The sequence below is a fragment of the Manacus candei genome, unplaced genomic scaffold, assembly GCF_025592945.1.
Source record: "Manacus candei isolate 608988 ecotype Guabito, Panama unplaced genomic scaffold, ASM2559294v1 h1tg000005l, whole genome shotgun sequence".
Lineage (NCBI taxonomy): Eukaryota > Metazoa > Chordata > Aves > Passeriformes > Pipridae > Manacus > Manacus candei.
Genome location: NW_026138053.1, coordinates 21,130,577 through 21,156,653, shown reverse-complemented (window position 1 = coordinate 21,156,653; position 26,077 = coordinate 21,130,577). Strand labels below are relative to the sequence as shown.

The 26,077-nt window shown below is 51.4% G+C and overlaps 2 protein-coding genes across 6 annotated transcripts in view; one reads left to right on the top strand and one right to left on the bottom strand.

The window, feature by feature from the left end:
* The first annotated feature begins 418 nt into the window (after positions 1 to 418).
* Positions 419 to 12,645, top strand: RGS5 (regulator of G protein signaling 5). Its single transcript, XM_051804932.1, has 5 exons — positions 419 to 559; positions 5,740 to 5,850; positions 7,919 to 7,980; positions 8,092 to 8,258; positions 8,763 to 12,645. The coding sequence occupies exons 1-5, from the start codon at positions 516 to 518 to the stop codon at positions 8,922 to 8,924; spliced, it is 546 nt and encodes a 181-aa protein (XP_051660892.1). The 5' UTR covers positions 419 to 515; the 3' UTR covers positions 8,925 to 12,645.
* A 728-nt stretch (positions 12,646 to 13,373) lies between these two features.
* RGS4 (regulator of G protein signaling 4) overlaps positions 13,374 to 26,077 on the bottom strand; it is a 32,552-nt gene continuing 19,848 nt past the window's right edge. The window contains exons 1-6 of one of the 5 annotated variants that reach the window (XM_051804879.1): positions 20,950 to 21,103; positions 20,620 to 20,848; positions 17,687 to 17,791; positions 16,691 to 16,752; positions 15,771 to 15,937; positions 13,374 to 15,239 (exon numbers count right to left, since the gene is read on the bottom strand). In XM_051804879.1, the coding sequence (XP_051660839.1) occupies positions 14,988 to 15,239; positions 15,771 to 15,937; positions 16,691 to 16,752; positions 17,687 to 17,781 (576 nt within the window). In that variant the 5' untranslated portion in view covers positions 17,782 to 17,791; positions 20,620 to 20,848; positions 20,950 to 21,103 and the 3' untranslated portion in view covers positions 13,374 to 14,987. Of the gene's footprint in view, positions 15,240 to 15,770; positions 15,938 to 16,690; positions 16,753 to 17,686; positions 17,792 to 20,293; positions 20,554 to 20,619; positions 20,849 to 20,949; positions 21,104 to 26,077 lie in introns of those variants that run through there. The other 4 variants (XM_051804899.1, XM_051804890.1, XM_051804869.1 and 1 more) reach the window with 4 other exon arrangements.

The window sequence follows — 26,077 nt, the reverse complement described above, 5'->3', positions numbered from 1 at the left end:
ACTAGTAGCCACTTTTGAAACTGTGGATGCATTGACATTAGCCACAGCCTTTAAATCAACAGCAAGACTTCTCATAAGAACTTTTTTTTTTTCTGAAAGTACTGTTTTTCACTGGAAAAAAACCTCACTTGAATGAAGCATGTCTACCTGGCTCTTCTAAATACTGACCCGGAGCTTGATATGTTGTTAAAAGAAAGGCTGTGGGCTTCCTGAAGCCCCCCAGAGAGCAGCTTGGCCCTTCCAATTTGATTACCTGATCTCACCCCAGAAAGACCACATTTTTTTTTTCCCCCCCGTGTGAGCTTTGAGAGAAGAAAACAAAATCCAGAAGCTGCTGGGGCCGGGGCCAGCTGCAGCAGGCTGGCCGGCATTGGTTACGGGGCTGGCAGGGGTCCAGCTCCCGGCGCTATATAGGAACGAGAGGGGGGAGCTGGGCTGCAGACGGAGCCACTGCTGCTTGGTTTAGCCATCACTCACACTCTTCTCACGGCTCGAGGAAACTACAGCCTGCCAAGATGTGCAAAGGATTAGCAGCGCTGCCCCACACGTGCCTGGAGAGGTGAGAACGGCCAGGATGCCAGGGGGCTGCCTCCCCGCAGGGTTCTGCCGGGGCAGCTGGAGGCACAGGGGCTCTTCCTTAAGCATGTCCCTGAGATGAACATCTCATATGGGGACTGGGATTATCCAGCTCTGAACTGGGAGGGAAGGGAGGCTTTCTGGGGGTGGCTCAGTGGGTGCTGCAAATGGCTGGGACCCTTAGTGGGGCGAGTGGTGATTCAGTTGCAAACTACCCACTCTGACTTGGGAACCTCTCTGCTGGGTGAGTTTGGGCTGCCCCAAACCCACCCCTCTACCCCTGCTGCTCTGAGCAGGAGTGCGTTGTTGTCAGATCTTAATATTTGCAAAACATGGAGGAGGGGAGGAGGAAAAAAGCAGAAAAGAGGTTTTGCCTTTCTGAGGCAAAACCAGCGCTGGCTCACAAGTACTTTTAAATCCTCTTTAACTGCCTGTGTCTTGCTCTCACACGGATTAGCCAGACCTGGCCCCTCTCCACAAGGCTCAGTTCCATGCAGAGCACCAGCTCTGCCTGGCTTGTGGCACCCATCCTCGTCTTCACGCCTACCCACCTGGGTGCTTTCCTCAAAACCTGCCCCTGATGGTGTTGGTGCTGCCTCCCAGGCTGCTCTCAACCCTCTTTGGAGCCACAGCAAGCTCCAGCCCCCAGCCATTTCCATGGTGATTGGAATCTGGGGTCTCCCTGCGGCATCAGGGCACCCGATGCTTCACCTAAGGAGGAAGCTTGGGAAAAGACTATACATGTGAATCCTCCAATGAGGATTCCCTCATGGCTGCAAATGCCTCAGCGCTGGTTTTTGGATGAGAATGAGGGGACATTCACTGTCCTTGGGGGAGCTCCAGAGAAGTCCCAGCTGAAGTTGTGGCACTGGGGTCTGATGCTGCTTGCCCAGAAGCAAGGCAAATTCCCATCACAGGTACAAACAGGAGCATGGGCCTGTGGCAGTTTCTTTGTTGGAAATGTGTCTTTGGGCACATCCTAGTGACTCCACTGCCTGCTCCCCTGCAGCCTCCTGCGCCACAGGCAGACAAGCAGCACTCTTCCAGATGCGGGTGATCCACATGTTTCTGTTCTGCTATCCCCTTTGTTTTCACTCTTCTGATGCTTTCTAATACTAAATTTTCTTAATAAAGATTTTCTCCCCCTGTTGCTATGCTGATGCTTTCACCTGTTGTGCCCTCAAATCCTTGCTCCTGAAGGCAGCTTCACTTACACTTTCATACGCAGAGTCAGGACTGCGTTTGCCCCCTGCGCATCACTTTGCACTGCCCTGTGAGGCATTCTAACAGCTGCTCCACTGCCAGTCTCATGAGATCTTCCCACAGTTCCTCACAATTTGTCCCTGAGTGCCATACCTGGGGAGTGCAATATCTGCTCCTCGGCCACTGACCCCCTTCTCCCCACGTGTGTGACGTTTAACAGCACGGTCCCAGCCTGTGTTCCCATAGCACCATCCCCACAGCTGTGTGCTACCTTTCCCACGCTGTCATCCATGAGATGGCCTTCTCCCCTGCAGCTGCCTGGGGTCTGGAAAGCCCACCCAAAGTCCCCTGAAGACCCAAGGGGCTGGTACCCCCTGACTCCCCACAAAACGTGGTTGCTGGCCTCTTCAGAGAAGGATGATAGGTTGGAAGGAATCTCTTCCTACCGCCAGAGCTGCCTTGACTTCTCTCCAATAGACCATATTTGTCCATGTGTCCACCACAGATCTGACACAGCTGCCACTGACGTGCCCATACAGCATCACACTTGCAGCTTTATGGCTCCTTGAATCCCCTCTGGAGCCTTTTTCCCCTCAAGGGGCATTTCCTCTCACACCTTCCTGCCCTTGGGCACAGCAGCACCTTTATCTTTCAGCTATAGCTTTAACTCCTTTGAGCTTCTATTTTTGTTTTGTTTTTAAAGCTGGAGTCTCTCCTGGCCCTCCGAGCAGCCTTCTTGCTCTTGATGTGTTTGACAGAGCCCATATTTTCTATTAATGCTTCTTGGAAGCTGTTTCTCAGACTTTTTCTTGGCATTCTCCCATCTGTTCTCACACTTAACCTTCCACTGTTTACGGTCCTCTTGCTCTTTCTCACTTGGCCATAGCTGGGTTTTTTTGAAGGATGCCTTTTTGTTTATAACTGCCTTTTTTACCCTGCTGTTTAGCCTTTGCTGAAGCCTTGCTTGAAAGCTTGCAATCCGTCTGCTGGAGGACGCCAGGATGGTGTCTTTAAATAGCCCTTCCCTCCCTCAACCTGCAATCTCTCAGCCCGCTCCAGTCCTTTCACTTCCTTTTAGCAACCTTCCTCACCTCTGCTGCCTCCATGGATTTCATGAAGATCCCACAGCCAGGACTTGCTCCAGTGCAGGGGGGTGGTTTTTTCTGCTGTCCCGACACCAGGACTTGCAGGGCTCCAGTGGGGTGGGCAGCCACTGGTGGTCCATTGACAGCACCATGGGATGGAACAGGATGGATCCATCCGAAGAGTCTCACTGGGAACAGCATGCAGTGGGGCTGCAATATAGGTCTAACACCACTGCACAGCACAGCCTGAGACAAAGAGGCCCCAGGGCTGAGCTTAAATGGAGCCCCATTAATGTGCAGGGTGTGGGGCTCAGCTGGAGCTGCTCAGGGCCATTAGGGCCTGTCAGTGCCCTTTGAGCCTGACAGATGTTGCCCATAAGTCACTGTCAGAGGATGGGAATCAGAGAGAAGGACTTTGAACCAGCTCTGAGCATTATCCAGGAGAGTACTTGCTGCTGTGTGAAACTGCCATCAGTAGCATCCCAAACACCTTGTGCATGTGTTGGCTCATCTACACCAGAGCAGGGGGGTCCCCGGGTCATGTTCAAACAGCAACAGACTACTGGTCCTGTCCTCCCAGCTCCTTAGGTCACCATGGGCTAGATTTGGCTGTTGGTGCCCCTGCTCCCAGCACAGCTCGTGTTATCTCCCTGCCTACATGGTACCTCCTGCATCCACCGTCCTTGCTTCAGAGGTGGGCAACTTCCCCCTGCTCCTGCCAGATGAGCCTCTCATGATAGGGCACATGGTCCAGTTTCCTGGAAGGGACTGTCCCTGGTGCACAGCACCCAGCACTGGCAGTGGGTTGGCCATGGCAACATCCACAGCTTTACCCTCCCTAGTGCTGGGCTGTGGCAGGGAGGGGCACATGGTGGCAGCCAGCATTTCTGCTCAGCCCCTCTTTGAGAGATTCTCCCTGAACTCATGTGTCCCCTTCCCTGCAGGGACCTGAAGCCACCAGCACAGATGTTTGGGAAAGCAGATCCAACAGCTTTCCTGGGGCACCCTCTGCACCCACCCATTGCTTTGGTGCTAATGGGGCTGCAGCTCCTTGTCTGCTTCACCTGCTCCCCATCACTGCAGCTGTGCCATCCTCTTTGGTCAGGGCCATGCCATGGGTGTCCCAGCTGTGATGGCCAGGAGGGTGCCTGAGGCTTGCAGGAGAGACAGTCTCAGGCACTGGACATCAGGAGCCAGCTCCAAGCATTTATCTGCATTTTATTTATTTATCAGAGGGAGCAGGACAAATGGTACATGGCAGCATCCCTGTCCCAGACACCTCAGTGTGGGAGCATGGTGACCTCATCACCTTTTGCCTGAGGTTCTGCTCTTTCCAAGATTCAAGTTTTCTCAGAAGCACTAGCAGTGGGAACTGCTAGTCCCTGTAGCTGCTGACATTTTCCATGAAAACAGTTGGGTTTCTGGGTGCGTGATGCCCTGTGCCGTACACCCACGGCGGGTGGTCCGTGCAGCCCCAAGCTGGGCTGCTCACTCTGGCTGAGCCTGCTTTGAGCTTTCTTGCAAGGGTGGCTGTTTAGAGGCAGATTTCTTCACAGAAGTTGGGGGTAGCTGGCAGGGAGCAGAGCAGACGCCCCTGCTCCAGGTCTCAAAAAGTCACCCATGGGGACTGGCGAGTGGAAACCAAAACACAGAGAGAGTTTTACAGGGAGGGAAAAAAATTAAAGGAATTGCAATAAAACAGCAGACATAGCAAGGGAGTGATCATCCACAGAGGGCTTGTGAAAATAAACAGCAGAGAGGAAAATTGTAGGGAGCCCTGAAGCCAGGGACCTACAGCCTGGCTTTGCCACCCATGCCAAAAGCTCAGCCCAGCCAGCCTGTGAGGAGCAGTGTGTCCCCTTGCTCTCCTTCACCTCCTCTACCAGCAAGACGACCTGGAAGCCACCAAATGTTGCTGTGTCAGGGAAAAGTCCTGCCCTGCAAAGATGGGGCTTGGGGTATCTGTTTTCACCCCTTTATTTCTTCGCCCTTATACAGCACACCTCAGTGTTCCCTGCAAAAGCTCAGCTTGCTTTTGCTACCATCGCTGAGCTGCAGCAGAGAGGAGCCTCGTCTGCAGTTTTAGATGCTCAGGACCTCATTGCAAATTGTATTGCACAAAAGGGAATGTTTCGGGAGACATCTGGGCCTGCTGTCAAGCCCCAGGACCCCTCTTGTTTCTGCTTCTTCCAAACAGAGGTCTAGGGCATGGCCTTGGGGCAACGGGGAACTGGCACGAAGCTTTTGGCAGTCAGAGTATTTCAACTCCTGACAAAACTGTTCTTCCCCCTCTGCCCCAGGGAAGGCAGCACTCAGGAGGTGTCTATTTGCGGTGTCTATTTCCCATTGCAGATACAAAGCTTACTTATTACCCTATATATATATATCTCTGAGGGTGTCCTGCTCTGAATGCCATCGGCAGTGCAGGGCTGGCAGGCACAGGGTGGGACAGGGCTCGGTGGGGCAGGCACTGCCGTGCAGCCCAGCACGGCACCCGCACAGCCTCCTCTCCAGAGACAGCTCCTTCACCTCCTCACCAGCACTTCTTCAGGCTCATCACTATAGAGACTGAGTGCTGCACACACGGCCCTAATTCACCATCAGAGCAGCCCGCCAGCTCTGCTGATACAATTATCCCAGCCACAGATGGGGATAGAGTGAAGAGATCAAGATCAAGAGCTGCCGCTAATGCGGAGCGCCCGGTTTGAACAGCACCAGCCAGGCGCAGCCTTTACAACATGAGGGTACATTTGTTCATCTGTAAAGTAATTACAGAGCTTTGTACTTCACCAGGGGCTGTGCAGGGCAGGGATTGTGACTATCCCCATTGCCCCGTTCCTCTGCCTGACCTACCTCTGCTCCTCCCCTCCTGCAGGGCCAAGGAGATCAAGACGAAGCTGGGCACACTGATCCAGAAGCACGACTCAGCCATTGACTTCATCATCCCCTACCCTGAGAAGCCAGAGAAGCCGCCCAAGGCCCAGAAGTGAGTACTGCGCTGGGGTGGGCTGTGCTGGCACCTGTGCCCAGCCAGTGGGGTGGTTATGAGCCCTTTTGGGGTGCAGAGGAGCTGAAGCCCTGCTGGGGGGGTGCACAGGAGGCTCTACATGGCAGGCAGCTTCGTGGCCTGACTGCTAAGTGCAGGCTCAGGAAGTTATGTCAGGGCAGCATGAGACATGTCAGGCAATACAGCTCTATGGAAACTAGATTTCCCATGGAAACTCAATTTATTTTTTATGAGATTTCCTGTTATTGGATAAAGGTTTTTCCCAGAGGCATGTGGCACTTGGACTTCTCTGAGTCACCTGCCTCAGCCCAGAGGTGCCAGCCTTCACGGCCATCTGGCTTTGGGATGGTAGCATGTCCCTGAGCTGGCTGTGTGACCGTATGGTGTGATGCCTGGCTCTGGGCAGCTCTGGGATGATGGCACCTCCTCACCTTATTGCCTTTGTCCTGAGCCACTGCTCTCTGGCACTGAGCTGGTGTATAATATTGGCTCTGCTTTATCAGCACTACTTAAAGCACATGAAACATTAGTTATTTTGCCTGCTAATCCAGGCTGTGGTGGGTGATATGGAGGGGGAGGCTTTCTGGCAGGGTGCCTGCTCACCACAGTGCTGCCTGGCAAGAGCTGCCCAGATCAAGCAGGGCAGACAGAGCTGCCATGCCCCAGATGCCTCTGTGACCGAGACACATTTGTCCCCATTAGCTGTCCCCTCAGAAAGCCAGAGAACATCCTCTCTCCCCAGTGCCTGGAGGAGTTGTTTTCTCTGCACTGCAATGTTGTGCAGCCTCGTCATCGCTCACCTGTCAGAATCTCGCTTGCTGTTAACATCATCCCTAGGACATTCAGATAATGGAAATGTGAATTTGGTAGTTTCCAGGAAATCTGGATTGTGTTGGGTTACTACAGCGATGCTTCACCTCATGGGGGTGAGAAGTCACCTGGCAGGAACAGGGAGAGTTTTTGATCCTTGATAGAAGTGCAAATGCAATTTGAGGTCCGGGAAGTGAACAATCAGAACCCCCTGTCGTGGTCCTTACTGCTGCAGTCTGATGACAAGTGAGGCCAAGTACCCACCCTGAGCAAGCTTTGCTTTCCTGCTGTTCCCCTCTCTGTGCTGGAGCCACATGGGCAGCACGGCTGGGCAGCAGCACCTGCACTTCCCCCAGACCCACCACTGAAGCATCAGGCTGTCCTGCCCACGCTCCTTGGGATGCTCCGTTCACCCAAGGGGTTTCAGCCCCAACACGTGGCTCCTGTGGCAGCAAAACAAGTTGCACAGGGGCTTCCCTCACCTTCCAGCCAACACCAGGCATTGCCCTGGTGGGTCACAGGGCAGGAACTGTGAGCCCAAGGCAGCTTGGCCAAACTCCTTGGAGCTTAACTAAAACAACAGGAAAAAGCCACAGTCAACCACCCCCCCAACTCTTTAGTCACATTGAAAAATATAGCAAAAAAAAAAAAAAAGAGGAAAAACCTCGCAGCTGGAAAACACTGGAGGTTTCCACTGGGAAGGGTGCCGAGGCCATTGTCCTGCCTTGCCTTAGGGCGTGGGAATGGGGCAGGCGGGCTGTGGGAGTGGAGGGCGCTGACCCCAGCCCCAGCAGCACAGGGCCGAATGACCAAGCCCCTGCCAGCAGGGAGCATCCTTCCCCACCCCAGCAGGAAAACACAGAGATGCATCCCAGCTGCCTGCAGAGCTCCTGCTCTGCCATCCCACGCACAGGCAGTGAGGTAAGGAGGAGACCTGTGGCTGCAGAGGGGACCCATTTTGCAGGTCAGCCACATGTCTGGTCAAAAATGGGGGATTTCACCTGCCCAGCCCCATCCTCACCTTCCCTGGCACTCGGCTCTCCCCAGGAGGAGGGTACTCGTGCTGCAATGCAGCAGCATCACCATTTCATCCCCAGACCATCACCTTCGCTCTGCAAGTTCCTGCAGATTGTTATCCAGTTCTCCACATGTTTAAAGGAATTATTTAAAAACCTGGAGCCCAGACTGGGGCTGTGGGGTAAGCACAGACCACCTGGGCTTTCTTTATTCTCTTCAGACCATCACCAGAGGAGGCTCTGCAGTGGCGTGATTCCTTGGAAAAGCTCCTGCAAAACCCCTGTAAGTTCACATCCCCCTGTGGTCAGTCACCTCCCCTCTCTCCACATCCCCTGCTGTTGCTTGGCCCCCCCGGCACTGCCAGTGCTCAGCAAGGGCTCGGCCCTCCCACAGATGGGCTCTCCAGCTTCCTCACCTTCCTGCGCTCCGAGTTCAGCGAGGAAAATGCCGAGTTTTGGGTGGCCTGTGAGGACTACAAGAAAACCAAGTCCCCTGTGAAGATGGCAGAGAAGGCCAGGAAGATCTATGAGGAGTTCATCCAGACCGAGGCACCCAAAGAGGTCAGTGGCCATGGGGCAGGAGATGGTACTGGGAGGGGTGAGGCTGCTGTGCTGTTGGTCCCCTTCCCATAGGAGAGTGATGGCTGCAGGGCACCTTATGCCATGGCTGAGGGGCTCAGATGGCTGTACTTTTGGCAAGGGGCAGGCCCATCCCCATGTGCTGCATTCCCACCCTTCACAGCCCTGGTGCCCCTGTTTTCATGCTCAGCCTCTGCTTGGCTGTCTCCTGCCATGGGCACCTTCAACACACGCCTGTCCCCCTTTTCCCCACAGAGGGCTGACATTAATTGTAAGGGATGGCAATGTACAGTAATCCTCCTCCACAAGTTAGCTTTGCTGCAGGACAGACCTCATCCTTACAGCTTTGCCACTAATAATTCCTCCAGAGAAAAGAACTTGCTTCAGTCTCTCCCCACACCCTTTGGGGCAGAGCAGGTGAGGGGAGATGCCATCACCCACCCCTCTAAAGGCAAGGTCCCCATCCCTCTTACACTCCCATCACAGGTGAACATCGACCACTTCACCAAGGCTGTGACCATGAAGAACCTGGTGGAGCCGTCACCAACCAGCTTTGACATGGCCCAGAAGAGGATCTTTGCCCTGATGGAGAAAGACTCCCTGCCGAGATTTGTGCGGTCGGAGTTTTATCAGGAGTTAATCAAGTAGCAATGTGGCAGGGCTGTGCAAGGCATTCCCACTGCTTCTATCTAAACACCCGCCCCTTCTCCTGCAGCTGCTTTGCTTTCTTCATACCACCCTAGAAGAGCACCCAGGGATGTTGCTAAACATCTCTCCTCGTGCTTTGGATTGTCAGATGTCCTGGTGTTTCCTCTCTTCCCATCTCTTTCCTCTCCCACAAAAGACCAATCGCAGAAATTCCCTGGAGTTGGGTGGCAGAGCAGCCCCAGGTCCACAGTGACCGGGAGCCACTTGGGCAGCTGGCACATCTCTGGCGCTGCAGAGCTTGGCATTAGCTGGAGGCTCTGGGGTACCAATGCTGCCTTCTTAGGACTCCTTAGGACATGACAATTTTTCTCACAGTTTTGCCCGTATCACTCATTTGGCCCAGGCTTGCTCCCTCCTGCCAACTTCCCAGGGTGCTGCTGAGACTGCTCAGGTATCCTACAGGTTCTTCCCTCCCTGGCCAAGGTGCAGGGTGAGATGTGTCCACTGCCTGATTGGCATCATCTTGTCTTCAGAAAGCAGCCAACCAGCAGGCACAGTGACAGCCGTGCAGGGATGGAGGCAAAGCAGGGACAGTGTGACAGCCATACAGCAGGGATGGCAGGAATGGCAGTGATGGCTGTATGGCAGAACCAGGAGCCCCAGAGTGTACCTGGCAGGCACGAGGGGTGAGCAGAGTGAGGCTGCAGCACCGCTTCCCCAACAGCTCTGCTCGGAGTCAGTGCTGAGACAGCCTGTTTGCTCCACACTGAAGACAGTAAAGAGGGTAAAACAAGACCTGTTTGTCCAAAACACCAGGACTGTTTAGCAACCCAGAACTCTCGCTCTCTCCGACCTTTGCACCATGTCCTGAGCTCTCAGACCACAGCCCGTGCCATGTCCCAGTGCCAGTGCACAGCCCTCACAGGGCTGGTGTCTGTGGCGTGCTGGGATGGCAGCTCTGGGGGTTGCTGCAGGGGTTTCTTGCTCCAGTCGCTTCTGTCTGCAGTAGGCATGCCAAAGTGATACTTCTGCACAAACCCAACCGAGGGGCATCGATCAGAGGAGGGAGGAAAGTCATGCTGGGGAGAAAAAAAGCTGCAATTGCAGCTGTTCAGATCCAGTTTGAAAAATCCAAACCAAACCCAAAAACCAAACCCAAATTAAAAACCGTCATTGGAAACATGAAAAATAAACCCCTAGATTCTTGAACAGATGCAAACTGCTGAGTTTGTGTAGCCTGCATCTCTCTCTCCTGTCTCCTCCCATCTGCCAAGGATGTGTGATTCCATAGGCTGTTTCTAAAAAGACCAGCTCTTTTCTGATTCAAAGCCAGCCCACTGCTAACAGAATAAATCACACCTGAGGATGGGGCAAGGGCATACATGAAAAGCAGCTGGGATCTTATTTCAGCCTCGAGGCAAATGCAATGAACCACTGCTCCATAGGGCCTCAGTTTCATCCCCGTGATGGTTTCCTGGTGCAGCATCCACAGGTCATGGCTTGCAAGGAGCTGCTTCAGCCAGCAACCTGACAGACACCAGCAAAATAACCCATGTCCGTGCTGCCTCCAGGCATCCCAGACCAGCCCCCTTCCCTGGGCTGCTCAGCCTCGCTGCAAGTCATGGGACTCCATGCAAAATGCAGTAACATAAACAACGGATTTGCCAGCCTCTTCAAGACTCTCAAAATCTGATCAAAACCCCACCAGCCCCAAATATTTACATGTTGTCACTATGGTGATGAAGAAAAATACATCCCGAGCTGCAGGAAGTGGGCTATGTTTTCCAGGCAGGAGTGGGGAGGCAGGGAAAGGATGGAGGCAGTCACAAATGTGACTTTTTTTTTAAACACTGGAGCAAAAGGTCTGGGAAAGTTGGTGCTGGAGCAGCAGGGGTGAATGCAGGGGGTGGCTTGGGTGCCCCCAAAGAGCCCAAGGGAGCCCATGAGCAGCAGGAGGGTCCCACCGAAAGGGCGCAGGATCCCCCAGCAGTGCCCACTGCTCAGAGCTGGGGAGGCAGGAGCAGGGCTGGGCATGGGATGGGGAGCTTAGCCAGCTCCTCTGCTGCTGCATGGTGCTCCCACCACCTCTGCCTGCCCGTGCTCCCTGCACTCTCCCAACGTCTCCATGAACTGGTGTCAATGCAAGCGGGTTCAGCACGTTCAAGCTCCTTATTTACAGTGTGACTCAGAAATGCAAAACCGAACAGGCTTCCCTGCAGAAAGACCTAGATCTTTCATTTCTACTTAATCCTTTGGCAGCTATTTCCAGATTCCCTCACATGTTTCAGAGTTAAATGCCACCACCAACGCCATAAGGTCGGGATGCTGCTGGAGGCTATCTTGCTATGCACCATCAGAACCTGAGACGTCAGTAGCTACAACAGCTACAGTAGCGTGGGGTAGGGAGAAGGTGTTTAGGTATGCATGTGCTGAAAAGAAAGGCGGAGGCTGGATTCAGGAGAGATAAAACTGGAAATCCCTCCCCAGCTCAATTTCTGCTAAAATACTGGAAGTCTACTTTGAGCGCTGCCAGTGATCTACTGGGCAGCCATAAAATGTGGCCCCTGAAGCATCTTGGAGCTCTTGGGAAGTTGTGTTTGTGTAGAAAGGTCATTTGGCTAATTATATGAGTAGGCTCTCCCAGAAAGGTGGCAATGCCTGTACCCAGCCCATGGCCCAGCTTTCCACAGGCCCAGAGGTATTTACTGTCGGGCTGACACCAACCATCATATTTCTGGTAGGAAATACTTCATGTATTTTATCACTCTTGCTCTCTTGAAATACAGCATATATGGCACTATACACACAACATGTACATCTGTATTCCTATAGTCTTATATAAGTGTAAACACACACACATATACATACATACTCGTAACATGGGCATCTGGATCCCCTGTGAGTCAGAGAGCCAAAAAGCAGAGTTTCTGGATATTGTGCTTGGGGTCCATCACAGAGATGCATGGGTTTAGCATGGTCCCAGACCCTCTCAAAGGAAACCTTGGCCATCTGCCCAAGTGAACATGATGGTACATCTTCCAAAACATCCTCTGGGATCACCCTGTGCCCACAGCCCTGGTCCATCCTGGCGCCTGAGCTGGTGCAGGAGGCACGTTTCGTGCTCTCCGAGGTACCCCAACCTCTGCTGTGGGGCACAACCAGGGTCCTTGGGCACCAGGCACTGCCTCCACACCTCCCTGGCGCCCACTCTGTGCCACAGGGACATGTGGAAAAGGGCTCTCTGCAGCTGCATCCCTCAGATTAACGCCAAGGATGGCTTGATGTGTGTTTTATGGTGACTTCAGTGACGAGGAGCCTTGCACCTCACCAGCCATGATGTGAACCATGGAGAGACCAGCTATTGCCCCATGTGCTGAGGCAGGGCTCTGCCTCAGCTGCCCAGTCCCAGTCTTGGGGACTGCCAAAGCCTCTGACACAGTGGCAGCCACAGGGCTGAGGGTGTCCCGGGGCTCATCCAGGCTCCGCCCAGCCGTTGGTCACTCCCTGGAGGGTGCTGTGTTCTGTGGCCAAGGTTAGGAGCGAAAAACAGCTCCTCACATCTGCAAGGAGGTTTTTGGTCTGAAATTTTCTGTGTGATTTCCACTAGAGATCTTCATGTGGGGAAGATGTGAGGTGCTGGTGTGCAGAGGAACTGGTTGTGTTAACCCATATTCTTGTACCACTCAGTAATCCACACATAAACATGTATTTCTGCTACTAACTCAGTGGACTGTTCATTTTGTCTATTTGCACTGAAGGTGCAGTGTTTCCTTACCCGGTACAGGGCGCTCCCAAAACTTGTGCTCAAAAGGTCCTGGCAAGACCAAAGGCCTCTGAGAGCTTCTGCTGCAGTGATGTAGTGACTGAAAGTAAGTTGAAAAGGGAATAAAAGTATCGCCCCAGGAGGCTGATCCAGCAGAAACTCCCCAGGGCCAGGGCAGCACAGGCACTCCCAGCCCCACTGTGTGGGTGCTGCCTTGGGCTTTGGCTTGCAGGATCAGCTCACACACCAGTAGCAGCAGCTGTGGTGACACAGGGGCTGAGCAAAGGCCAGCCCTGCTCCCCCCATTGTGTTTTGGCCCAGGAACAGGTTCAGCTCTGAACTAAAACCTGTTACCCTCTGGAGCTCTGGTGGGAAAGTGTCTGCAGCAAGGAGGTACTCCTTGATGTTCCCCCCTCCAAAGCTGTTAAGGGGTGCCTGACACTCACCCCAAACCCTTGGCAAGGATGGGTGGTCCCTGTGCTGAGCTGATGGTCAGGAACAGCACGGATCCCTAAAGGCCTGACATCCCCCAGGCTCACGGTGCAGAGGGTGTCTGGAGGACATAATGGGTATTTCATCAGCTGTGACTTAATCTATGAGTGAAGCCACTTTTAAAATGACTCTTTAGAGCAACCTTGGCCAATGAATTGGATCTTCATGCGTTTTCTTTGGTTCACAAAATGGCATTTTAGAAGGGACTAACGCAAACATTTTTATTTAGAATGTATTCATCATTATTTAAATATCAATACAGTTTTTGCAATAGTTATCAAGAGTTCCCAGTACCAGGGGAAAATAAAACATAGCCACATGCTTGGCTACGTTCAGCACTTTAGCAAGCCTCTCCATCTTTTAGCTGAACATGCAGGGCAATACGTGTTAGTACATTGAATAAATACAAAATAAAGCAAATGTTAAAAAAGGCGTTTGTCTATGGGCCTGGAGAACCACATCCTCCTCCTGCCATGCCAAAACCTTGGTGTGAGAACTGTTGTCTGGACTGGGATGCAGAGTGTGGAATACACAGTTGCCAGAGCAGCGATACTTAATTAAGGAGAGACCAAGGGCTGGGGGACAGTGAGATACCTGGTGCTGCAGCCCAAGGCAGCAAGTCCTGCAGCTGCTTCTTGTGCTTCCAACTGCAGGTCAGTGCCAGTCCCAAAGCCCACAGCGAAGGCCGTGTCTAACCACAGCAATTAAAAAGTAAGATGCCTTCTGGCAAAGCCCAGCAGCAGTACTGAGATAGACACATTCCTCCTATCATCTTCAGGAAAAGTGAGCCATGCTACTACTGAAATGCAAACTCACGTAAATATCACTATAAAACCCCTCAATGTTTTCAAGTACTCCCAAGCAGGGCCTTTCCTCCCCAGCTGTTGTGGTCCTATTCCATCACAAACTGCTCCTTACAAGCCAGGACAGGTAAACCTGAATCCAAATGGCACTCCCAGAGTCAGGAATATACATCTATCAGTGTGGGAGAGAAGGAACATGTTTCTCTTCTGCTCAGCTAAATTATTTAACCTGGGAGCATGAAGGTCACAATTAATAATATATGAAATAATGAACCTCCACCAAAATATCAGCTCTGTAGCTCTAGGAAAGATCCTTGCCCAGCATAAACCTGAAGCTACAGAGGGAGCAGCAGCCAGAGGGAAGAGCTTCCCTGTGATGGTGGCTGTGATGGTTGAGGGAGGCTGTTTGAGAAGTTTTGGTCTCCCTTTGAGAACAAGCAGGAGCTCTTCCTATGCCTGATTACTGCAATGCAGCACAGCCTGAGCTCTGAGCAAACACTTCTGACAGCCTAGACACATTTGGGAGTTATGTGAACAGCGAAGGACCAGAGCAAGTCCTTTTCACCTAAGCTTTTGTGGATTAGAAAGGGGAGATCACAGTCCTCCACGCTTCCCTGGGCTTCCTCTCTGCCCTGCTCCTTGCTGGGTGTCACGGGGTGACACCGCAAGCCTGGTCCCTCGGCGGGCAGTGCCGGGGCTGGGCAGGAGCTCCCAGCACCCGCCTGGGCTCGCAGGGCTCGCCAGACCCACAGCGGGCACGCCGTGAGTGCACCCAGCCTTCCTGTCAGACACAGACCCCAGCACTCCACACCAGCCGAGTCAGAGGAGGGTTTGCGACACAAACTGAGCCTGGATTGGGTTACAAATGCTGGCTGTTGCATGACATGGGATACAACTGGGACATTAGACAGCTATTGGAGACAGCTCTGTTGCTTCATGCCAATGAATGCTTTTGCTGCCGTATATTCTTGCGAGAGCCCAGCCCGCACCTGCCTTGCTGCAGGTTCAGGCACACTGGGAGATGATGTTAGAGTTGCAGTCTAAGGAGTGAGTATGGTTTCTCTTGCAGTTTTCGGGCCCACAGCCAGCCCCAGGTGGGCTCACCAAGTCCAGGTAGTAAGGGGACTTGAGGAAACGGCGGTAAGAATCCTTTTCCATGAGGGTGAATATTTTTCTCTGAGCCTCATCAAAGGAGGACAGTGTAGGCTCCAGCATATTGTGGCTTGTCTTCTCCCGTGTGCATGAATCCAAGTTCACCTGTGGGCCAAAGGGACAGTGTAAGTAGAACCCGTCCCAGAAGTGGCTGGCACAGGAAAGGGAAAATCCAAGTTTCTCTCCACCAAGTGTGGTTGATGAGCTGTTGTCTGAAATGGCTGTTTGACACTCTTTGACACCCTTTGCCTCGGCAGAATCTGTGCAGCTGGATACCAACGCATCCCTGCTGCCAGGAGAACTGTTGGGGAGACTGACACACGTCCCTCTGGGATGCAGCCAGCCAGGAAACTCGAACTGCATGGGAGCAGCTGGAACACTAGGAATCATAGTCCTCTTGGGCTTCTCATATTTGAGTGTGCACATGGAATGGCCATGTGGTTGTAACTAAACACACTTTCTCTCTATCCAAGTTTAACATAAAAGCAATAAAAATGACACCATTTCCTTGCTAACAAGCAGAGAAGCAGAACCCTTCCTCTCTTGTGAAACAATCGATCTCTACATACCAGTACTGCTGGCCTGGTTCAGAATTGAGGGTGATACCTTTGCCCAAGAAATGTTCTGTGCACGTACCTCTTTTGTGGCCTGCACTGAGATGAACTCATCATAGATCTTTCTGGCCTTGGGGCTGAGCTTGGCTGGTGACTTGGTTTTCTTGTAGTCCTCACAACTGACCCAGAACTCGATGTTTTCCTCGCTGTACTCAGATTTGAGAAACGCACGGAAAGCAGCCAGTCCTCCTATGGATTGTTTAGAGGAAAACCAGTTCAGGTAAGAGTGTTGGTTCCTGGACAGTCATACCCACAAACCCCAGAAAACAGTGATTCTGGGTTCTCCTTGCCAGAGCTGAATGAGGAGCTCCCCTGGGTCCAGCAGCGGGGACAGCTCCTGCCTCCATGGCAGTGACTCGTGTGTGATGTGGGAGGCTGGAATTGAGAGTCCCCTGGGGATGTCACTTGTGGGGCCTCAGCTGCCTGCTCCCCCACTGTGAACTTCAGTGTCTCAGCCAGGAGAAGACAAGCAATTCTTGTGTTCCCATGAGGCCCCGAGGAGACAGACAACACACTCCACAAGGTCTCAGGCCATGGGAACCATGAGAAGGAAACCTCAAGGACATCAGTGAAGCCTGGAACTGCTGGGAAGACAAAGTCTCCCAGGGACTCAGCTGCAAACAATGTCTCCACTTTTTCATTCTTGTTTAGCCCATCACAAACTGTGTGCCCCAGGGTTGCCCTCCCCTTACACACGGACTATGCCAGTTGCCTTCAAAAATGGGACAGATCAGCAGTAGGTCAAAGCCACACACGATTCGTTGGGATTGACCCTTGCCTTGGATCTGAGCAAGAAGACCCTTCATCACCCCTTCCAGAGGTTTGTGTGGCCAAAGGAGATCTTGTGTGCTCCTAAGAGGCATAAGGTAACATCCCATGTCCCCTCCCACGACTGCTCACAGCACACACACTGCAGGCAGCATAAGGGCCCTCTTTACTTACTCTCATGATGGATCAAGTTTTCCAAAGAGTCTGCCCATTTTCTGACTTCCTCTTGGCTAAGCCTAAAAGGAGACAAAGGGAGAAACACAGGGAAGAGTTAAGGGGAGTACTGAAGGGACAAATTTGGTTTTTTGCTCAGTACCATTAGAAAATATTTTTCCCTGATTGTCGTAAGAGCATACACTAGAGACCAAGAATAAAATGCCTGCCTGCTTTACAGATACCCCTGGGGATCCCAGATCTAATCTACAGAAATTTTGGGTTGCAATTCCTATCACCAGCCACGGGCTGGAATTTTCCTGGAAAAATTGTTATGGAATTTATGTTTATTTTGTGAGAGGCTGCATCTCTTGCTGGAGCACAGACCTGGAATCACTCTTACAGGTCATATCAGTGAACTCCAAAGAGCTGATTTCTCTAATATGTCAGGTGAACAGTAGTTATGTGGAAGAGAGAGGAATGTGGGAACTAGAAACATATGGAGAATGTGTGAACACATCCTGCATTCCTTCCACCTGCCATACTAAAACATATAGGGCTCATCTATTCCAGGAGCCTTTGGAGTCCTCTTTGGAGAGCACCATCACCTTGCACCAGTGATACCCTGGCAGGCTGCTCACTCTGTTTTGTGTGTCAGCACCTCTCTGCAGTTGTGTGGACCATTGCACAAATCCAGCTCCAAGAGACAATGATGCTGATTCTGCAGTGTGTCCAGTCACATTGGGTCTGGGATGGCATTGTTCCCCTGCCCAGGAGATGGCACACGCCTTCCCACATGCACATAGATATTGAATCATAGAAGTGTTGGCAGAAAGGGATCTCTAGTTCAACCTTCTTCATGAAAAGGGACTGTCAACACTTGAGGACTCTTGCCACACTAGATTCAAACACAGGCATTCAGGAGGAACTAGGAAGCAGCAGCAGAAACACTAATGGAGTCCAGCTTGATGAGGCAGTGAACAACATGCTTAGCTACATGACACCACCTGCTCTTACCTCTGGCTTGAAGATATCTTCTCCTTCTTGCCCTGGGAAGAGCTGTAGTCACAGGAGTCTGACTTCTGCAGCAAGAAACCCAGACGGTGCTTCATGTCTTTGGCACTGGAAGAAACAAATCAAGGAGATGAAGGTAATGCATTACACTCCCTCTGCAGTCTCCTCACTGAACAAGCTCCCTCAGCATTACTCAGTGACACCAATGCAGGTCATTGCTGGTGACTCCACTGCTGACTTTACACTCCTCAGATAATGCACATTTCTGTTTCTAGACAAATACAGCAATGTCAAAGTAGTAATTTTTCATATTCAACAGCACCATTTTCTTGCTGAGAAGGTCATCAGCCTGGAGGCAGGGCTGCCAAAGGGGGAGAAGCTGTTGTTTTCCTACTGTTTCCAGTTAAAATATTGTGATAGAAAGGCATCCCCACGCTGTGTGTGTCACTTCTCCTTGAACTGATTTGCCCAACTACCAATGACTGCTTCTTATAGCTTTACTAATCCTTTCCTGCTGCCCTTGCCATCTCCCCACCTCATCACCCAGCTACAGGAACAGCAGGGCCATGCCAGGCCACCCCACCAAGAGGCTGCCCATGACAGAGAGGGAAGGCAGGAAGCCAAGGGCTTGGAGAAGGATTGTGGGGTGAGATCAGAGGATGAGCCAAAAGTTTCACCATGACCAGCCCACACTGACTACGAGAAGGACTCTCTTGCTCCTCTGCAAGAAGGAGAGCAAGCTCCTCTGAGGACACATTGTTAATTTTGTTCTGCCTTCAAGCGTGTTCAGGACAATCTCCTGACAGCAGCATCTAGATAAGCAGCTGGTATTGGCCTTGGCATCTCTCTGGGTTTCCTTCCAGTTTAAGAATGAGGGGTGGGTAAATCAGTCCTGCTTGCTCAGCCGTGCAAGCCCTGGCCTGTCACAGGGTGCAATGATAGCATAAGCAGGAAATTCTTCTCCTGCTTATCAGATCTGAGCCTGAAAAAAAGCAAGAGGCTGTGCCACAGGACTGAGCTCTGGTAGCTGCTCAGCCTCTCAGCACTGCTCTCTGCCCCAGCAGCAGCACCCTGTTAGCCATCCTGGCCATATCTTATCTCACTGCTTGCTCAAATCCAGCCCTCTGGTGAAAGCAAAGGAAACTCACAGCTGCTTTAGAGCAGGGTGCATGTGGCCAGGACCAACATTCAGGCTCTGCCCAGACAGACATGGGGACTCTGTGCTGCCAGGATCAGGCTGCCTGGCGCTGTCATGCTCTTTGTCCCAGGGGAAGGAGACCACTCAGGTCTGCAGGAAGGCAGGAGCAGGAGGAAACAAGACACTCTTGCTTGTTTGGAGTCCCGCAGCCTTCTGGGAGAGAGGGGTTTTTTTTAGGAATCCTGGACAGAGGTGCTTAAAAGATGCAAACTACTTTTCTTTGCATTTTTTCAATTTTTTTTTTGTTTCATCTCCATCAAATATTCCTGCAAATTGGAGTGGAGGGCGTCAGTATTTTTCCCTTGAATTTTCAGCACTTGTTTTCAAATCCAATCATGAACAGGGAGCTTTTTCCCCCCATATGGGAACCAGCTGAGTCTCTGTTTGCATTTTCCCAATCCATTGCACAGCTGCTGGGAAGCAGTCTCAGGAGCGCTGCTGAGGGCACGAGTGGGTAGAAAAGCAGTGCTGCCCCAGAGACCTGTCCAAGTTTGCATGGGCTTGGTGAGCAGGGAGTATTGTGCCACCCTGCTGGGGATCTCCAGGGCCCACAGCACCTGAAAAGGAGTAACACCCCTCCAGGAGGGGTCGTGGCCACCTTGCAGGCACAGACACCCCTCACACTGGGCTGTGGGGCAGCCCACGCAGCCGAGGCTGTGCTTAGGGCTGTGGCAGGCTGTGCTTAGGGCTGTGGCAGGCTCTGCCACTGCAGGAATGCCTGGACGGTCCCGCACACTGGGATGCAGCCAGATCCTGCACCCACGGCAGGGGTGCAGCTCAGCCCATCCTGATTGGCACTGCACTGTGGGTGTATGATGAGCCCCACACCAGCCCCACAGTGCTGTGCACCGCGGGTACAGCCTGACCCGGCCCCTCACCATCACTGCACACCCGGGGAACTCGCGCTGACCCCACACTGGCTGGTGCCGCATCCAGATCCACAGTGCACTGGGCTGGTTTGCATCCCTGCCTGCTGGCAGACGGGTCTCTGGTCCTGCCAGGCTAGGTTTCTGGATTTGGGAGGCATTTTGGGGGATAATCCCTAATTTTTATCCTGTCTGCCTTGCTTCCCCCTCAAAAAATCAAGAAAAAAAAAAGTCGGCAGTGTGAGGATTCAAAGGAGAAAAGGGGTGCAAAGCTTGCGGCAGAAACAGCTGACAGGAATATAAAAATATAGCAATGCTAAGAGCTGCTTGTTTTGCTGATGGGAAAGATGGGTTTAGCGTTCCTGCAGCTCAGTACGAAACCTTTCTGCAATCCTGCTTCTAACAGAAAAAAAACTCTCAAAAGCCTCTAAGCAATCATTTGTATCTTACAAAATAATCAGAGCCAAATCTGCCTTTTCTGCTCCAGACACAAAGCGCAGTGCATCAGCGTATCTCCATTACCAGATGCTCAGAAATAAACAGTACCTTTTTAAGCAAGTGGCTGGCAGTGCAGCGAGTCCCTTGCACATCTTGCTCCCGGGGTCGGTTCAGTATTCCAGGAAAAACAACAAAGCAGGAGGCGGCAAAGGCTGTGCACGGGTCCTGCGCCGACTGCAGAATTCAGTCTGGTCTCTGAGCCAGCTGCGCTGCCTTGGCTCTGTTTTATAGCCTAGCCCAGACAGCCCAGCAGCACTGGGTGACCCAGTCAGGAGTCAGCACAGCAGCAGCACCCGTCCCCTTTCTGCCCACCCAAGAGGAAGAGGCTGACGTATAAACCCAGACAAAGGAGTGAGTGAGATTGAAAACCTTACCAGAAATGAAGCTTGGTGTCTGGCTGCAGAGGTGGATTCTTTCAAAAGGGCTGAAAAAGCTTTAGGGACTTTCCTCTATTGCAGGAAGTTGGAATGGTGCAGATAGAAATCTAGAGGAGATTTTCGGGGGGCACAGATAGTAAAAAGGATCAGAGAATCAATTCTGAGAAGCGAGATGAGCTTTGCCGGCTCCTCTGTTCATTTCCTTTCCTCTTCTATTTAAAGTAACCTGGAGAAAAAAAGGGACAAGAATTTTAAACACAAAAGGTTCCTGTAATCCCAACAAATGGAGAAAACAGAGCTCTTAAGGAGAGAAGAATGTAAATTCACCAGAAAAATACCCAGGCAGATGAGACTGTCCTGTTTTATTCTAGTCATGAATATATACTTTTGGTGAGGCTGAAACAAAAGCTCTGAGGGGCATATCACCATTGGAATATAAAATGTGCGTGTCTCAGCACACAGATTTGAGGACAGCTCATGTACATGGGTGGAGAAAAGAAATTCAGGAGGCTGGCAACACGTCTGCCTCAGATATGGGTATTGCTGCAATACCTTACTTCTCCAGTTGCACTTGCCCCTAATCAAAAGCCAGAGCTTGGGACTCAGGAATCCTCAAAGAAAGATGTGTAAGTAAAACAATAGGCATAACTGCACCTGCCCAGAGGACTTTGAAGCAGTGCTGAGGGTACCTCGTGCTAAAGAATGGACTCATGAGACACCTGGCTCTGGGGGTGTTTGCTGGTGACCAAACACTGCATTGCCTGGCTCTGCTGTAGTCCCAAGAAGAACAAAATGACTTCAGCTACACCCCTTGTCCTCGGCTCTTGGATGGTACAGAAGGCAGTTGCCCCTCTGGAGAGAGAGAATTGGCTGATATTTATTGAGTTGCAGCTCAGCACAGTCTGTACCATCATTATAAAAGAGGGGAAAGCTTTGGGCAGACGGATGTGCATATGGTCTTCTGCATTCTAAGTCTTGTTCCTGCTGTGAAATAAAGAAGCTTCTGATCAGCAGCAGGCTGTCTGCCCACGCTACCCACTGCTGTGTCCCCTCTCCCAGAAACCTTTCAATACTTTGCCCATGATCTGCAGAAGCTGCAGGATGAGTTTTTCCCTCCTGTGTCTCTAGAGCCAATAGCCAGCAGCACAGACAACCCAAATCCCGGATGAGTACCTGAGTACTGCATCCTCTCAGATCATTAACTGTGCTGAAAGGCAGTGCTCTAATTAACTGTAAAACGCTTTTGTAGGAAAACTATCCTGCTGCCAAACCTGAGGCAACGTGCCTGCAAATCCTGCACTGTTCCAACTAAAAACCAGTTCCAGCTCAGGGCAGCGTAAAATTTTCACTGAGTGAATCCCCTTGTCTTTTTTGTGTTAATGAGTTGACAGCACTTGGGTGGAACTGTAGGAATCAACTGAGTACTGGCAAAGCTCTCTGATGTCTTCTGTTTGGGGACATGAGAAGTCAAAGGGCAGAATATGGCCAACAGGAAAACTAATTATTTGCTAAATATTTAATTAATTTAAATTTAATTGCAAACTTGTGCAATGTTACTGCTGGTCATGTGCAAATGCGGCGCTTTCATTCAAGCAATTCACAAGCTCAGATGGCAGACACGGTCAAAGTGTCTGCAAGCTCTAACCCTGACCCTCACCCTGGCAGCCAGAGCCAGACCACCTGCCTCAGAAAGGTCCCAAAGGCTGCTTGCTAGGGCAGTGAGCTTCTGTGCAGAACATAAATGTTCTGCAGTTTCTCTGCAAATTGTTGTGGAAACTGATTTAGGAATGTCACACTTCTCTATGGATTGTAAGCACGTTTGCTGCGTGGCTCTAATGACACTCAGATGCTGGTGGTGTCAATATCAGGTGTCAATATCTGCATTCCCCAACTTCTATGTGAGCAGGCTCTAATCAGAAATTTCTAACACTGCCATCACAACAGCCAGCCCAAAGGGCTTTGCAATTAAGAGCATCCTCCCTAAACTGGGTATGCAGGTGCCTAGAAATGCTGCAGTTGAAATTTTCCTTTTTCCAGTTCATTAACACAGGCTGGTTCACTCTGGCCCTCATGTGAGGAGTTTGGGCTTGTGTACTGTTTCTCCTCTAACCTGTGTTTTCCATCTGTTGCAGTTTAATATCCTCTCAGCTGCTCCAGCTGGTCCCCAATCTAAAGTACCCCCTTCCATCTCTCACCGTCATAGTCAGGCCTCTTCTCCCAGCGTACAGACTGTGCTGTGCTCAATACCAAAATCTCCTCCTCCTCCTCCCTGCCGGTTAGGGAAGCGGCAGCTCATGCCACGTTTTACGCCTGTCACGTCATCTGTGCCTCGCTTCACCTGCAGCGTGGAGAACTCAGCAGTGAGGATGGGCTGGGGGTGGGGGCTCCCTGGCTAGTCCATCCCTTGGCGTTGTGGTGCTTTGGAGGCACCCAGGGGCTCACAGAGCCAGCACAATCGTAAATGTCTGCGGTACCCACCGTGGCATCCCTTGTTCCCCACCCACTCATCCCTGCTGCATCCCACACCCTGCCTCCCCAAGCAGCTAGAGACAAGGCTGTGAATTGGAGCTTTCCCTCCCACCACCACTTTTAGGGAAAAACGTCACACACATGTGCTCACCCCCGTACACAAGTGAGTGTGGGATGTGTCCCTCGGCTTGGCTGCAGCCAAGAGGCAGGCCGTGGGAGGAGGCAGGGAGCACGGGAACGCTGCTTCTGTGGTCGTTGCCCAGAGCCGAGCTACTGCAGGCTGTTGCCCTCCTGCCTCATCCCTTCCCATCTCGGAGCAGCCGTGGGATGTGAGCACGCAGGGAAGGTGGATGCTCTGCGTCACTGGAAACTGAGAGGGACATGGGAGCTGTGAGGATGTGCTGCTGGGCCAGAGCCTCTCCTGTCACAGCTACCTTCCCCAGTCCACCTTGCAGAGGCTCAGTGACTCACTCTTCCCCCTCTCATGTCTCATAAAGCCAGCCAGGTACCTTGGGATTGGGCTGGCAAATGCCTGGGTGCACAGAGGGACACTGGGCAAGGCACTGCCCATCTTTCCTATGGGCATTCTCATCTCAATACATGTCTGGCAGACAGCATTGCTGTGGAACTGGAGCAGCTCCCACTCAACTGAGAAACACCAGCCTGGATGGCACTGGCCCCCAAGGCCCCAGGCTGAAGCCCTGCATAATCAGCTGCTCTGGTGACATTTCTGTCCAGTTGAGCGTCCCTGGCACAGAGCCCTGCTGTGGGGAGTGGGCCTGGAGCTATGCTGAACTCCCTGATTTGCTCCCCCTGTACTCCAGCCCCAAGGACTCTGCACAAAATCCCTTCCACTGCAACTGCCCACCACTGATTTCTTCTCCAGTACACCTGTTAGTGGGTGAGATTTCTTTCCAGTACCAAGGGTTGCATCTTATTCATGTAGATGTGTGGTTTGAGTGAATTATAACTAATGAGCTGAGAGCAGAGAGTCCTGGAAGGACTATTTGGGTTCCTAATTGGGGTGAATGAGCTCAGCACGTGCCTGTGCCTGTGCCTGACACTGCATGTTTCCTGTCCCAGGGCACTGACTGTGGCCTGACCCCACTAAAAGCCACATGGAGAGGCCACGCTTTCCCCATGGGGTCCCCCAGCCAGCCCCGGGATTCCCAGAAACTCTGTCCCACAGCATACTCTGAGGAAACTGTCCTTTCCCATGTCTCTGCAGTGCACCACCTGACTTCCCGCATGACCACGGACATGGCCCTCGCAAACAGCCCCCAGAGGCAGCCTTTGAGGAGAGAGCATCTCTTCTCAAATTAGCCCTGAGAGAGGGATGACTCATCATTCTGCGACATGGTTAATTTGCTGCTCACACGGAAACCTTCTTGAGTGGATGTACCTCCAGGCTGACCCAGTCAACCTCCTGTTTCTCTTGCACAAGGCAAAGATGAACTTCTAAAGACAAGGCAGCTTTTTTTTGCTGTCATAGTATCTTGCTGAGCCTGCTCCTCTCTGAAATGATGCTCTGTAAATGTTAGTACATTCATTCAGTGCATTCCTTAGCTCCAAGTTCACACAGTCCATACAACCAAACATACAGTCCATACAATTTTCCCATGCTCTCAGGTGTTTCCTACTTATATGGGCACCTATACCATCAGTGGACTTTTGTAATTTCTAAGGGCTTGGAATTTCCTATTCATTTGAAGGGGGTGGTAGGAGTTGCGTTTTTCTTTGCTTCAACCCTCAGTTTTTGGGTTGCCTACTTCTTCTGTTACTACCTAGATGAAAATATTTCATCTTGTATCAAAGGAAGAATTTTGTTCAGCCCAAATGGATGGGGGTTTTTTCCTCTCCTGGTTTGGGTTTGCTGATGAAATAAGTGTGTTTCGTTTGTTTTGTTTGTTTGTTTGTTTTGTCTGGCTATTGTTGTTTATGGGCATCAGACCACAGAAAAAGCTATGATTTGAGTAGCTTGCCTTCCAATTTCTCAAATCTGTCTCATCATCCATCTTGATTTACAGTCCCTTAAACATTTCCTGCTAATCACTAAGACAGTTTTGAATAACACTGGACCACAAACCAAGTCAACATATGGCTGTTCACTGATGCTTTCTAAACACTAAAACCACTTTGAAATGTCTCATTTAGCCACTTTTAATCCATTTAATATGGACTTTATGACATATGAAGCCAAATATTGATAGCAAGTCGTATTCACTTATACATCTATTTCACCACCATAACTCCCTCATAAAAAAACTATTAAGCTCATTAGAAAAGGTCTATTTTTTCCATTCAATCACGTCAGTTGGTATCAATTACATCACCACCTTTTTCAAACGAGCTTGCTATCGTCCATACTAATAGTGCTCCTGCACTGATAAACAGGTTACCAGCTCTGTGACTATACAGCTCACCCACTCTTAGAGAATCACAGAATTATTAAGGTTGGAAAAGACCTCCAAGATTATCGAATCCAACCTTTGACCCAACACCATGATGTCAAGTAAAACATAGAACTAAGTGTTAATTCCAGGCATTTCTTGAACACCTTCAGGGATGGTGACTCCACCACTTCCTTGGGCAGCTTGTTCCAGTGCTTAACCACCCCTCCAGTGAAGAAATTCTTCCTAATGCCTAGCTGAACCTCCCCTGGCACAGCCTGAGGCCATTTCCTCTTGTCCTGTAGCTGGTTGCCTGGGAGAAGAGACCAACCGCCTCCTGTCTCCAACCTCCTTCCAGGTAGTTGTAGAGAGTGATAGGGTCACCCCTGAGCCTCCTTTTCTCCAGGGTGAACACCCCCAGCTGCCTCAGCCACTCCTTATATGACTTGCACTCCAGCACCATTGCCCTTCTCTGGACTTGGTCCAGCAGCTCAATGTCCTTCTTGTAGTGAAGGGCCCAAAACTGAACTTAGGATTCAAGTGCTGAGTACAGGGGGATGATCACTGTCCTGGTCCTGCTAGCCACCCTATTTCTG